The following is a 13214-nucleotide window of genomic DNA, read 5'->3' as shown; positions in this document are numbered from 1 at the left end:
CAGATGTCTGTTTGTGGATCACTCTGCTTTCAGGACTTCTTGATCAGAGCAGATGTCTGTTTGTGGTTCGAATCAAGTTAGTTTGCCAGTGGCACATGTCGAAGTGCGGTCTGCCATCGCAGAGCAACTTGAAAGCAGCAAGAGCGAACCAATGAGCAAAGGAGCATGCAGGTATTAAAGCATGTAAGGCAGGCAAGGGGTAATTCCGGTATGCCATAAGAACACGGCTGCCAGCATAGCATCGGCTGGCAGGACTGATGAAAAAAAGACAACGTAACTAACAACCACAGGACTAATGAAAAGAAGAAGAAGACAACGTAACTTAACAACCACGCACAGCTCCATCAGCAGCAGCAGCAGCAATAACACATGCATATCGATGTCCAGCTAGTCCCAGCACGCACACACAGATAGAAGAGAAAGCTACTGTGGTAAACACGTGGGCTGAAAGTCAAGACAAAACTGACTGGACCAAGAAGAACCACTGCGTGGGACGGCGAACAGTCAAGGAACGAGATATCAAAAGCCGGTAGATGCTACAGTGGTAATAACATGAAATGGTGTGCTTGAACAGTTGAACAAAGCCAGGTTATCAGACAGTTTGGAAAAGACAGGCTATAGAGTGCCATTCGCACACAGGTCTACCCATAATGTTCAAAAGGTTGTCGGCAGACCGACCTCCACTAACCAGGACACCAAGCACTAGCAATAGCAAGCCATCAGAAAGGGAAGGAGGAATACGCCGGGGCGGAACAAGCAGGAGCAGCCGACGCTAACTCAAATGCCAGTTGACACAATCACACGGCAGAGCTTAGGAGTTGGAAGAAAATGCATGGCGTGAGACCGATACAGTGGCAGACGCCCATCGTTGCATGGCCGTACACGCGCAGGTAAAACCCAATGCACCAGTGGTTATTTGATGCAAGCGGCTAAGTGCATCACACACCTGCTCTTCTCATTCTTGCATCCTGGCAGGCTCCAGCTCCTGTGCTGGTGTTTCATGTTCCTCATCATTGTAGATGTTTGACGCCTGCAAAACAGAGTGAAAAGTCAAGCACATTGCACCCGAGTAGGCACAGGGCAATAGCAAACCCCAACAATAACAGAAACCCATCGCCACCCAGAACACCCGAATTATCTGAACACACACATGCACACACACACAACACACGCACACACACATGCACACACATACACACACATGCACTTGTTGCTCACTGCCAAAACTGGTCACGTGGGTCTTCCCGGGAGAGGGGAGAGAGACTCAAAAGGAATCTTGGAAAGATGACTTAATTGGCTATTGAACCGCCCAACGGCCGACACCCCCTGAAATCCCCAAAACTCTGGGTGGACTTGAAAATGATCCCACTTATGGGCTCACCACACCTCAGTAAGTGGGTGAGGACAAGGTGCAGAAAAAGGATCGACGGCATCAGGGTATCCGTCCCGGGATCCAACTGCAGTTACCCCTGCCCCCAGTGAAGGTAATACTTGCAACTAGTGCGGGTGGCTAAATAAGAGTGGATCTGATACAAGCTTCACTAGCACCATGATTACACAAGAGTTAATCTAGCCAGAAGTAGTCCATGGTTAACAGGTATATATAGAAAGTATGTGAACTCTGAAACCAACAAAGGTGGTAGGTACAACATTACACCTTCAAGCAGCCGAGCCCGTTGGCAACAGACCCAACACTATCCGGCATAAGTGTACCCACCAACCGAACTAGCTGGCACACACACACACACACACACACACACACACACACACACACACACACACACACACACACACAATGGTACACCTTGTACGTCATACCGTTCATTTTCACTTCTGAAGTATGACTTGCCAACATATGGGGCTGTTAGGAACTGCCAGTTTTTGTCTCCTATCAGTCAATTTTGGTCCAATCACAAATAATTATATACTAGTATCCCAGGAAGGCTGAGTAAATGACCTTTCCAACGGTGTGCGATCTGTTGGTAGCCATTACTAACGTTACTTTACAGAAATGCGGCAGTTTGCAGTCCTTTTTCTAAACGCGAAACAAATTGAGGAGTACGGTCAAACACAGTAACACATGTTTGGATAACCAGATTAGGACAGCACATTCTTGTAATCCTTCCAAGCCGCACAACGGCTCACGCAGAGCGCAGCCCAATGATGGGCACTACTCACCATCTGCCACACTTGCAGAATGTTGTCCTCAGAAACACTGCAGATCACCCATTCCTCGCTAGGGTTCCATGAGAAGTCGGAGATCTTGGCAGTGTGGCCGCCATGAACAAACTACAACAGACATCGCAGCAAGAGCAGAATCAAGAATATCCCGGTCAGGTAGAACTCGACTGACACCGGCTGTTTCTTCAAGCAAGTCCGAAAGCACAGGATCAAGCCAAGTCTTATCTATCCACACATCAAACCCATAGTCATAACATGATAAGTGCAGTCTAAGGACTGAACACATGTGCACCATTAGACGACGTGCCATGGCGATGCTTTGTACTGCACAGCACGAGACATGGGAACTCTGGACATTGCATTGCACGTGACACATGTACGGCCACCAGTACAAACACCAAGCCCAGTGACTGTGTGAGTTTCAGCTAAACCTACAGCATGGAACTTCCAAGTATTTTAACATATCAAGGGGAAACACAGGTCAAAATATCTCAAATCTTATGTCCGTACTGGTGACTACAACGCGTTTATAATATTGTGCATGTAGAAGCACTAACCAAAAGCTCTGGAGGGCCATCTTCAGAGTCTTCTGGAGTTTGTTCCTCGCCAATTTTGCTGCAAGGAAGCACACAGAATTCAAACGGCAACAATATAATCACGAGATGATCAGAGGATACTCAGTAGATGATCAGACGATAGCAAGCCCGCCTAGCAAAGCGCAACAGATGGCTTACACAAGCAAAGTGTTCAACTGCAGTACATTGTACACAAACCTTAGATCCCAGACATGCAGACGGCGATCCGTTCCACTTGATGCAAGTATCGTCTCGTTATGAGGTGACCATTGCACCTAAAAAGGACAAAACAGGCAAACGGGCATTTAACCAAAAGGAAGGACACCCCTACTACCAGTTCTATTGTAGTATCCACTGATGTCTGCCTCTTCCTCTCTTTCACTCTTTCTCAGGACTCCTGATGGTTTGTTCCAGTTTATTCGTATGCTGTTCGGACTCACAAATGTTCCCGCCACCTTTCAGCGGCTGATGAACACAACCCTGCGGGGCTTGATCTCCTACCTTGTATTGGTTTTCTAGTCTCATCCCAGGGTATTGCTGCTAACGCTGAAAAGTTCGAACCCGTTGTATCTTGGAAGTCCCCCCCCCCCCCCCACCAAATGTTTCCCCTGGTTTCACTGGCTATTGTCGTTGTTCGAGCACCTGTTTCGACCTGACCCGATTTTATCCAACCCTTTATTTCGGACACAGCTGCTTCAAACCCCACTGTCCAGGATTTTATAACTTATTTGCACAACAAAAACAACTTTCCACTTTACATACAGAAGTGTTGATTCTACCCTGGATAAAGAATCGTACGACCAACTGACTGCTCTGCCTCCTTGGGTGATCAGGCGCTTGCCCTGGCCCATGATCATCCATCATCTGGCCACTTCGGAGTTGATAGGATATTGGCTCAATAACGTGTAACGTGTCATTGGCCCAATATACCCAGAGCACGGTGGCAAGGGGAAGGAGTTGGAATTTCTTCTCGCTGCAACCTCAGTTATCATTTGTTAGACTTACTTTTCTTTCTAACGTAAAATACCCTCTCTCTCTCTCTCCCTCCACATTTCTCACGTGCAGCGTAACAAACAACAGCAGAGGCACAAACAACGTGAGGAATTCAAGAGTCCTCTAACCTGGAAGATCTCATCCTTGTGAGAAACAAACGAATGCAGCTTCTGTTTTAGGTTACGCAGGTCCCAGAGTGCTACGGTCTGTGAAGAGATGATTGAAAGCAGAGAAAAGACCGCCGAAACCACATGACAGTCATGAACAGAAGCCAACGAGACAAACAAAGATACAGTAACTAGAGCAAACACACATTGCAAAAGTGAAACAAATTACAAATGCTTATTTGTGGTGGTAGTGCCAATGAAGACAGGAAGACAATGGAATACACATACAACTCAACAGAAATTTTGGTAAGTGCAGTAAAGCACAGAACCAGCAGCTTGTTGACAGGGGAAATGACCGGGAAGAGAAATTTTAATTACAATGTACATGGTTAGCAACAGGTAGCATGGTGTCACCACTGACCTTGTCTGCCGAGCCCGTCGCAAGAATGTACTCGCTGAAAGCATTAAACGCCAAGCAGTTTACCTGCCAGCCAAGCACACACAGGTGGAGACCACAAGCACAAACACATGGAAATACAGTCAAACCCTGATACTGTAGCTTTAGTACCCATAAGGGGCCGTCCGTAAATGTCGATAGTTTTTACAATCCGTGAAATTTTCGTACCTGGGTGGTGGGTGCAGCCGCAATTCAAAGTAAATAAAATATCGATGACATGCGGACCTGGCGCCCAGTACTGCGTGTGCGTGGGTCTGCGTGCGTCGAACCACACGTACACGTAGATTGTTGTCTCCAAAAAATGTAGTGGAGATCGAAACTCTTGAAGCAAAAGAAAGAGGGAAGTTTGTCAGATATTATTCACAAGTATAATTATTGCACAATTATTCGAAGTATCACAATACCTGATTAATCCGGGTCAAGTCCAGCTCTTATTTGAACTCCACATCGAAGAATTGCTACATCGCCAATGGTTGGAACAGTTCCCATGTGGAGCGTGGCCTCACGAAAATGGCACGGCAGACTACTTTGTTTGGTACAGCTGCCAAAAAAGATAAGTTCTTCTAGTTATGAATGACACGGTGAGCGCATGCCTGCGTGTGTATGGACTCCATGGACTCCACCTACATTTATGTAGGTACAGTACATGTGTCATCAATATTTTATTCCATAAAAAGTAGGGGGGTGGGTGGTGGGTCCTGGTTACTTTGTAAAATTCACGGATTGAAAAAACTATCGATATTTACGGATGGCCCCTAAGGGAACACGGAAAAAGCACTTCCTAGCCGAAGTACTTACTAGTACTACACGTCAACTGCAAATAGTATGACTGTACTACACAATAGAACGGCGTACACCCTGTACATACTAAGCGGTTTTTGATGTACACGAGATCATTGGCGCTTCAAGCATGAATATGCCAGTTTGATTACCAGTACACGTAGCATAGGGTTTACCGGGTGTTAGCGGCCGTCGTTAGTTCCCTTCGGGAACGGATACGATACGATTACTTAATTTTTTTTACATGTAGTATTGATCATGCACGAACAAAATCCCACCCTTACAAGCACCGCAAGATTGAGTCCCGGGAGTCAGTCGGGGAGGCAGATGCGCCAAGAAGAAGAGCCCGGAGATCAATGCACCCACTACAATGTGCTAAATGGAACACAGAGTTTCTTGCTATTGCTGGGCCCTTCAGTCAGACTTGACCGTGGGCTACCTACACTCACTACCTGCAGCCCGAGAGCACAGTGGCAGTGTGCATGGACGACTGTAGTGTGTCTAATGGCCACGTTTCCAGATCACACCCGCTGGCCCATTGCTACACAAGACCTACCTCTGCAGAATGGGCCTGGAATACTTGACTAGCCTTCGAAGTGTTCGAGCTCCTCACATCCCATCTGAAACAACACAGTCAATATAACTGTCACGCCAGATAACCAAAACACAATACTCGCACTACACATCTAAAAGAGCACACCCAGTGGTAGCTAGAAGCTGCTTCTTTTGATACAAAGCATGCAGTGACTAATTTTTTTACCACATTTGACATCATTGATACTCAATTGACCCAGTGCAAAATAACCTCTTCCCTCAGTAACGGGGACATCAAAATACCTGTATATGTATCTCAACACAGAATTGCAATAAAGCCGCTAGACACATAGTAATGCTGGATAGAGTGAGCTCTTCGAAACAGAAAACAACAAGCCAGGCTCTAACTACTTACATCATCAGCTTCTGATCATCGGCAACAGAGCCAAACAAGCTGTCATGAAGCAAGTGCCATGCCACATCCTACAGGAGAAAGCAACACACACACACACACACACATTGCATCACAGAATCAGGCACAGGCGAGCAAAATTCAACTGAAAGAGAATCAGGCACGGAAAATAAGACAAAACGCAAACACATACGTACTGGAAGACTTAAGACCATAAATGCTATCGAAGCCTTTGATTCCATGACAACAGCACTTCCCAATATATGTCAGAAAAGGCAACCATACACAGAGCTATCACAGTAGAGAAGGAAATAGGCACCAAACATATCAGAAGCAGCAAGTACAAAATATATATAGGACTCCTGACTTACCTCAACCACTGCTGTGTGTGCCGAATATATGTTCTTGGCATCAAGCGTCTTTTGCTCCTACAGAACGAGAGAACAGGAGTCAATTTGTTTCATATTGAACGGCCAGCCAATGCACAAACTACTCTAAGGCATGTGATAAGGCAAAGAAGTTCTCCCGGCATCCACCCGCCCCTGGCCCATGAGCAGTTTCCGACACAAGGAAATAAAGTACACACGAGTTGCACTGATGCTGCAACTATGATAATACTTTGCATGACAATCACCCAATCCCATTGCACTCTCCAAAAGAAAGGACATGAAAAGACAGCTGCAGACCACGACTGCGTACACAAAAGCGCACGCAATGCGAGCTGGAATAGTACAGCGGGGCTTGCCCAGTCAGCTGCGCATTCTTACCTTGGGTGAAGCCTCCACATCCCACAAGCAGATTGTCTGCAACAAACACAGCAGTGAACAGGTAATGGCAGTTATAATCAGATTGCTGCCCAGTCCGTGTCCAGCTGCCCATATAAGTAGAACTGAAAACCATTGGAAGGCGTCACACCAAACATTAACATGCAGCAGTTGCCAAAACCACTGCATTCAAACATAACCAGGAGATGGACATGGTTTCAAATGTGCATGTACACACACAGCAGGAGTGTTGCTCGAACAGCACTTGATGGGCGGAGTTGGCAAAGTCGGTCTACAGAGAAATGACAACAAGGATATACTGAAGCCAGCTACCAATCCCACATCTCTAAGACCAGGATCTGCACACTGAAACTTATATTAGTATGCTTCCAGGAAATCGTGCTGAAGCAAACGGCCCATCAAGAACTGTTTCAATACGTGTACATCCGTTTTGCAAACATACTAGTGGTGAAACCAAGAGTACACAGCCCCCAAGATGGTGCAACTCCAGCTATGGGGTCTGCGACGGCAGAATTGCACATCATGCGACGAACATGTACACATTTTTCACCCTGTGCATGATAGATATGCTTTGGATTCAACTCTTCTTGTGGTCACTTTGTACTGTTTGCCAGCGTAACAATTTGAATCATATCATGTCAGGTGATGTGAATTTCTGCCGTCGCAGCTAGACATAGCCCGGTGCTGCTAGCAATATGCAGGCAAAATGTCAACTAATTTCGACAAGAGAATTTGTTGGCAAAATGGAGCAAAATATCGGTATGTTCGCTGGAAATTGGGAGATTTTACGCTGTGCACGGAACTCATTTTCGCACATGTTTTGCGGGACTCACTTTTTTCTAATTTTTTGCGAACACGTGACCCACTTTTGGTCAGTTTTCCCACACGTGACACAAATTTGGCCTCGCACTGGAGCAAAAAGGGAGAAAAATATCTAGTGCCCTGGCAAAATGAAAGCAAAATATCGATGATGAGTTAGTAAAATGTCGAAGCTTCACTGGCAAAACCAGGCTTTGCCCAGTCGCAGCACTGTATAGAGGTTGTGCAGGGAGTTGCACACTCTTGGGGGTTATGTACGCTTGGCGAAACTAATATGGGGATATGCGAATATTCTTCCGAAACGCCAAGCAAACGAATGCTTACGCTGAAACTAATATTCGTTTTGAACTCGAGTGTACAGTGTTTCGCGCTAAACGGAGTCAAGTGAGGATGCATTTTTAACATGTACATCATTGTACTCTGAACTGCAGCACACACGGACAGCGCATGTACAGTTGTGGCAAGTGAAATCCGACACTTGGCATAAGGGACTGCACCATGCATCCTGCAGCCTCTGCAGCCGGCTAGCCCTGCATACCGTACGTACAGTACATGTGCTGCATACAACTTTATCTGTCTGATGACAGAATTCGTACTCATCAGTCAAGGTTCAAAAGGTGCTGCAAAAATGAATGGGAATTGGATACCAATACTCCTTATGTGTACCATGTTTGTGAACTGTGTGTATCTAAGCTGTGACCTTTCGACCTGTTTGGGATGCATACGGCTCTATAGTACAAATTAGGTGCAGTGCATTACATCATTGATGTCCATTTGAGGCGCTGTCCCCTATGGCAAGTGTCGGATTTCACTTGCCACAACTGTACATGATGTGACATGGTTTGCAACTGTTGCACTCATCACTGCACAGTATCTTAGCACAGTGTACACTCATTCTGTACAGTGTCGTTGAAGAGCCACATACACATCACTGCCAGGGCAGCTCGCGCTCTGAACGGAACGTGCACGAAAGACTGCTTGTCGATCTGACTTCCATTGTCAGCTCCTGCTTGTGCGAAGTTGTGCTTGGTCAGTCGTCAGTTGCAGAGTGTTTTCATCATGTCCAAGAGTTGTGTTTAATCAAGTCTCTTGCTCCAAAGTCTGGGATCACGTCGAGACAAGTGAAGATAAGGAGCCCATCTGCAAGTTGTGCAAAAAAGAATTGTATTTACAACGGAGGGACCACGAGCAATTTACTTGCTCACTTGAAGTCCGCACATCCGTCCGTTGTCGTTTCGAATGAACCCGCTTCTAAAGTTCCTAAATCTGGTGCAATGCACAAGTTTGTTTGTCCATTCGCGTGGAGCCAGAGCCACTAAACCATGCAGTGGAGCGAAAGCTGAAGCCTTGGCGCGGCTTCTTGTTGAGTAGATAACGACGGACATGTGTCCCTTGAACATAGTAAATGACGACGGTCTCAAGCGGCTGCTTCACTTCATCGAGCCCGGCTTAAACATTCCGAGTCGGACTCACATTGCCTCCGTTATCAAGCGCAAGCACTACGATGGCAAGAAGGAAGTCAAGGCCATGCTGAAATCTGCTCATTGTGTCGCAGTGACGACCGATGGCTGGACATCGAAAGCAGTCCGGCCGTACTCGACTTTCACCGCGCATTTCCTTGATGACAACTGGGATTTGCAGAGCGTTGTTCTAGCGACGCGCCCTTTGCATGACAGGCATACAGCAGTCAAACTCGCTGCTCAGTTCAAGGAAATTATAGAGAAGTTCAGCATTAGTGAAAAGGTTGTGACCGTTGTACACGACGAAGCTGCAAACATGGCTCGTGGTCCTGGCTTGATCATTTCGCCATAGCCCTACGGCCCATGCAGCCCGGCAGATTGTCCGGCGGTCTCTTCGTCAGTTGCGTTGTAAGCGTCTACTTCCCACCCTGTCAGTACGGACGCGATGGACCATTGGGAAGAAGTTGCTTGCGCGCCTGCCCCATGCCCGGCGCCCTTGGTGAGTCGGTATATCGTTTCTTGCTAGGGTAATGCAGTATCTACGGTTGCGGTAGGCTTTCCCAGCAGCTGCACTGGAGCTGCGCTCGCGCTCCCTTCTATTCCTCAATGCTGCGGGTCGGAACTTGGTCAATGTGGACATCAATAACAATGTGTCGATGTTCGAGCTTGCAGATGCGGGTCAAATAGACAAAAGTATATGTTGTGTGTGCCAGCAACTTCTGTTCCTTCGGAGAGGGTGTTGACTGTTCTCTGCTGCTGGCTACATTGTCACCAAGTGTCGTGCTGGTCCGTCGGAAGAGAGCACAGATGCCCTGATCTTCCTCCAGCAGAAGTTTCACCACTAAAACATACCAAGAGGAAAGTAATTTTTAATCAACAACACGCCATGGCACAGTGCTTACATGATCATCCGAGCTACTTAACAAATAGCCAGGCTTATTCGGATTCCATGAAAGACCATACCTGCAAACAAGGAGCAGAAGAGCAAAACGACTCAAAGATGCCATCAGCCCTATTCAATAAAGGTGATACACAACTGCTTAGGATACACATCACCCCTTTGTAGTAAGACCTACAGATATACTACACCAATATCTTGTAACAGAAGCTGTAGACTTGTGCGCAATGTTATTAACCTACCCTTCTTTCTGGTGACCTTTCAGACGCAGTTCGGGATTGCACGTTCCACTAGGATCTACATGATAGAAAGTTAGCACACACACACACACGTACACACACGTACACACACATACACACACATACACACACACGTACACATATACACAAACTCTTCCTTCACAGACTTGATCACTTGCTTCATGCAAACCATAGTGACAAGGAACTCAAGAAAAAAAGACGTGCACGTAGGAAATGAAAATGATAATGGGAGATGTATTGTCATCACTCCATTTACCGGGCTTGGAAGGGTGTTTGGTGTAGTCGAAGACGAGGACATCAGATGACGGAGTCTTTGTGGCGATGACCGAGGGTTTCTGTGGCATGTACCGGGCTCTGGTAGAGTGTATCAACAACCAAAAGGACAACAAAGATATCTTCAAGACAAAGAACAACAGCTCCCTTATGCACGGTCCAACGACAACCCAATGTAAGTGCGCTGCAAAGGATGCACAAAACCAGAGAGCCTGCACCAGAGTAGCACAACCCTGGAAAAACGATCCTCCCATCTACAACAACAGAACATGCTTTGATGATGACAGCACGTTACAAGGCAGAGAACGCACAGCAGTGCAACAGAACGTGCGCTCGTCGACCCTCGCTTTGCTGGCCATGTTCAAATACATTTAAGACCTCAGCAGAATGTGTACAATGGTGTGGGTCACACGCGGGATACCAAAGCCAGTAGGGCGCGCTGGCATCGTGGCAGCAACTGGCAAAGTTGCATACCTGCCAAGTACTGAGAGTGCTTTTCCTGGATCGCCAGGGCAAATTCTCGGGATTTGCCTTGGTTTTTCAGGATGTCTTATTTTTTTCCAAAATTCCATTTCCAACTTTTTTGAAGTGATGATGCAAAACGTTTGTGACATTATCAGTGATATCAATCATAATATACGCAAATTCAGGACTCAAAGCGGAGGTTTCAGCAACAATTTATAAAAGGAGCACTGCCACTAGTAGATCCGCTGGAACTACAGGCTATGGCAGTACGAGGGGAGAACTAGACAAGTCACTTGAAGTGCTCAGAGAACAATATCAAGACTTGTTTCGTGTACAGTGATTTTCGGGATAATCGACAGGGATTTCGGGATCGCGGGAGTTTATCCAAAAATGCGGGATAATCCCGAAAAACTCGGGATACTTGGCAGGTATGAAGTTGCAGGCACTCGGGATACATGGTACGTGCGAACACCACCCACGCACACACATATACAATATAGGCTACTGGACCCTGGCTTCGCCAGACGTACATCTCGCAAATCCCGTGAATAAAACCCATATCTCTTTGCCAAACGATTCTACGTAGCAACCCGTGCAGATTTAACAACAGTCTGACGCAATACTTGTTCAGTTGCGGTTTCCCATATCACAAGTACTTTGAGCATCACAGGCCCTGTTGCATGGTAGTTGTCACACCAAACGTGTTCCCATTAGATCCATGGCCACACCATCGCATGTACGGGAGGAGGTACCTAACAGTAGCATACCTGTTCACTTCGCCTTCATGGTTAATCTTGATCGTCAGATCGATCTTGCCTGATACAGACCCAAACCCGCCAAACTCTAAAAAAATACAATAAAAAACCGTCACATAAGAAACACAGAGCAGTATGATGTAACAGTCAAACCTACATGTACATGATTGTAGTGACCAATGCCCACAACGCGACGAGTAGACAGACACAGACACAACGGGTCACGCCTGTGCCTCACTCGCTTGCGGCTTGTGACGGGCCTCACTTTGACCCCTGTGGCACGAAAGTTTCTAGGTGTCGCGAAATTACAATGCAAATATCGCGGCACGAGGGCCGGAGAACTTGTCCACAGCTCGTATGGAGATGGGCTGTTTCGGCTGGAGTCACATACAGCGAAGCTATAGCCTATAGCCAGTGTGGTGTAATGTTTCATGAGCGGATCTAGTGATATCAGAAAACAGACTGGCCGCAGAACGCACCGAGGGACATACTTGAAAAACATAGCCTCAAAAATAAAGGACCCTGCGAGGCGAGAATTCTATTTAAATTTAAATTCAAACCCAACTCAAGCTCTCCCTGACACGTCTCTTCAGCTGCTAATTTGGCTACTCGGATTCGCCAGTGCCTCACCTCCTCGTTCACTGTCATAGTGACTTGCATCAAATTGTGTATCTTCGTTGGGCAACTGAACAGTGGCAATCACAAGATGATTTTGCTCATCAGACCTAAGTACAGGCAGCAAAGAGTACAAACATGCATGAATTACAGACACACCAAAATGATAAACCAGCATGTACAGTCAACTTCGCTAATAATGACTGCGGATATAATGACAATTCGCGAATAACGACAGAATTTCCGTGCCCAGAGCAAAGTCCCATCTAACTGTAATACATACAATGAGACTTCGGGTATAGGACACTTCTCGAATAAGGACACTTTTCTGATGCCCCGCCGAGTGTCGCTATACGCAAGTTGACTATACGTTATCATGGGTGTTCCTGCGGCAGATAGCAACAATAATTAGAACACCCTGGACTCAAAACTAGAGGTTTCGTTTTCAGAACATTATTTTTAATTACTAGCTGACAGCCGCACTCTTCAGAAGAGATCGGACATCACATGACTAATGCCGTAGCCATGCTGGAGTCCAAAACACTATCCTGATTTGATTTGTGCTGAGCTGAGCACACACGCCGCGGAGCCTTGCATAAATGCACTGCCAGGACACGACGAGTATGCCAATCCAAGCAGTGTGCTGAGACACGGGGCTACAGGCACGCCCAACGATTGTGTGTCGGTCGTGCACACAGCTGCAGCTTGAATAGATCGTGTCTTCACGCCAGCGCACGTACACGTCCATGTACAACCTACCAAGTGGATGATGGCAGGCACTGGTTAGTGTAAATTGGTGTTGAAATTAAATTTCAATTCAGCATGCATGGGTATTGGATAAATGG

General features: G+C 46.6%; 1 protein-coding gene across 1 annotated transcript; it reads right to left on the bottom strand.

Annotated features, from left to right (window-relative positions):
- Positions 1-6: 6 nt before the first annotated feature.
- LOC135829352 (chromatin assembly factor 1 p55 subunit-like) lies at positions 7-12445 on the bottom strand. Its single transcript, XM_065341760.1, has 15 exons — positions 12385-12445; positions 11767-11842; positions 10518-10615; positions 10244-10298; positions 10006-10066; positions 6807-6842; positions 6411-6467; positions 6043-6110; positions 5650-5713; positions 4278-4340; positions 3878-3955; positions 2955-3031; positions 2739-2796; positions 2179-2289; positions 7-1030 (listed from the first exon to the last, which is right to left on the bottom strand). Exons 3-15 carry the CDS (start codon positions 10603-10605, stop codon positions 956-958), a joined length of 891 nt encoding a protein of 296 aa, XP_065197832.1. The 5' UTR covers positions 10606-10615; positions 11767-11842; positions 12385-12445; the 3' UTR covers positions 7-955.
- Between the last annotated feature and the right edge of the window lie 769 nt (positions 12446-13214).

Source organism: Sycon ciliatum, chromosome 1 (assembly GCF_964019385.1).
Source record: "Sycon ciliatum chromosome 1, ocSycCili1.1, whole genome shotgun sequence".
NCBI classification, from domain to species: Eukaryota; Metazoa; Porifera; class Calcarea; order Leucosolenida; family Sycettidae; genus Sycon; species Sycon ciliatum.
The sequence above is the reverse complement of the archived record's forward strand: the minus strand, read 5'-3'. Positions and strand labels throughout refer to the sequence as shown.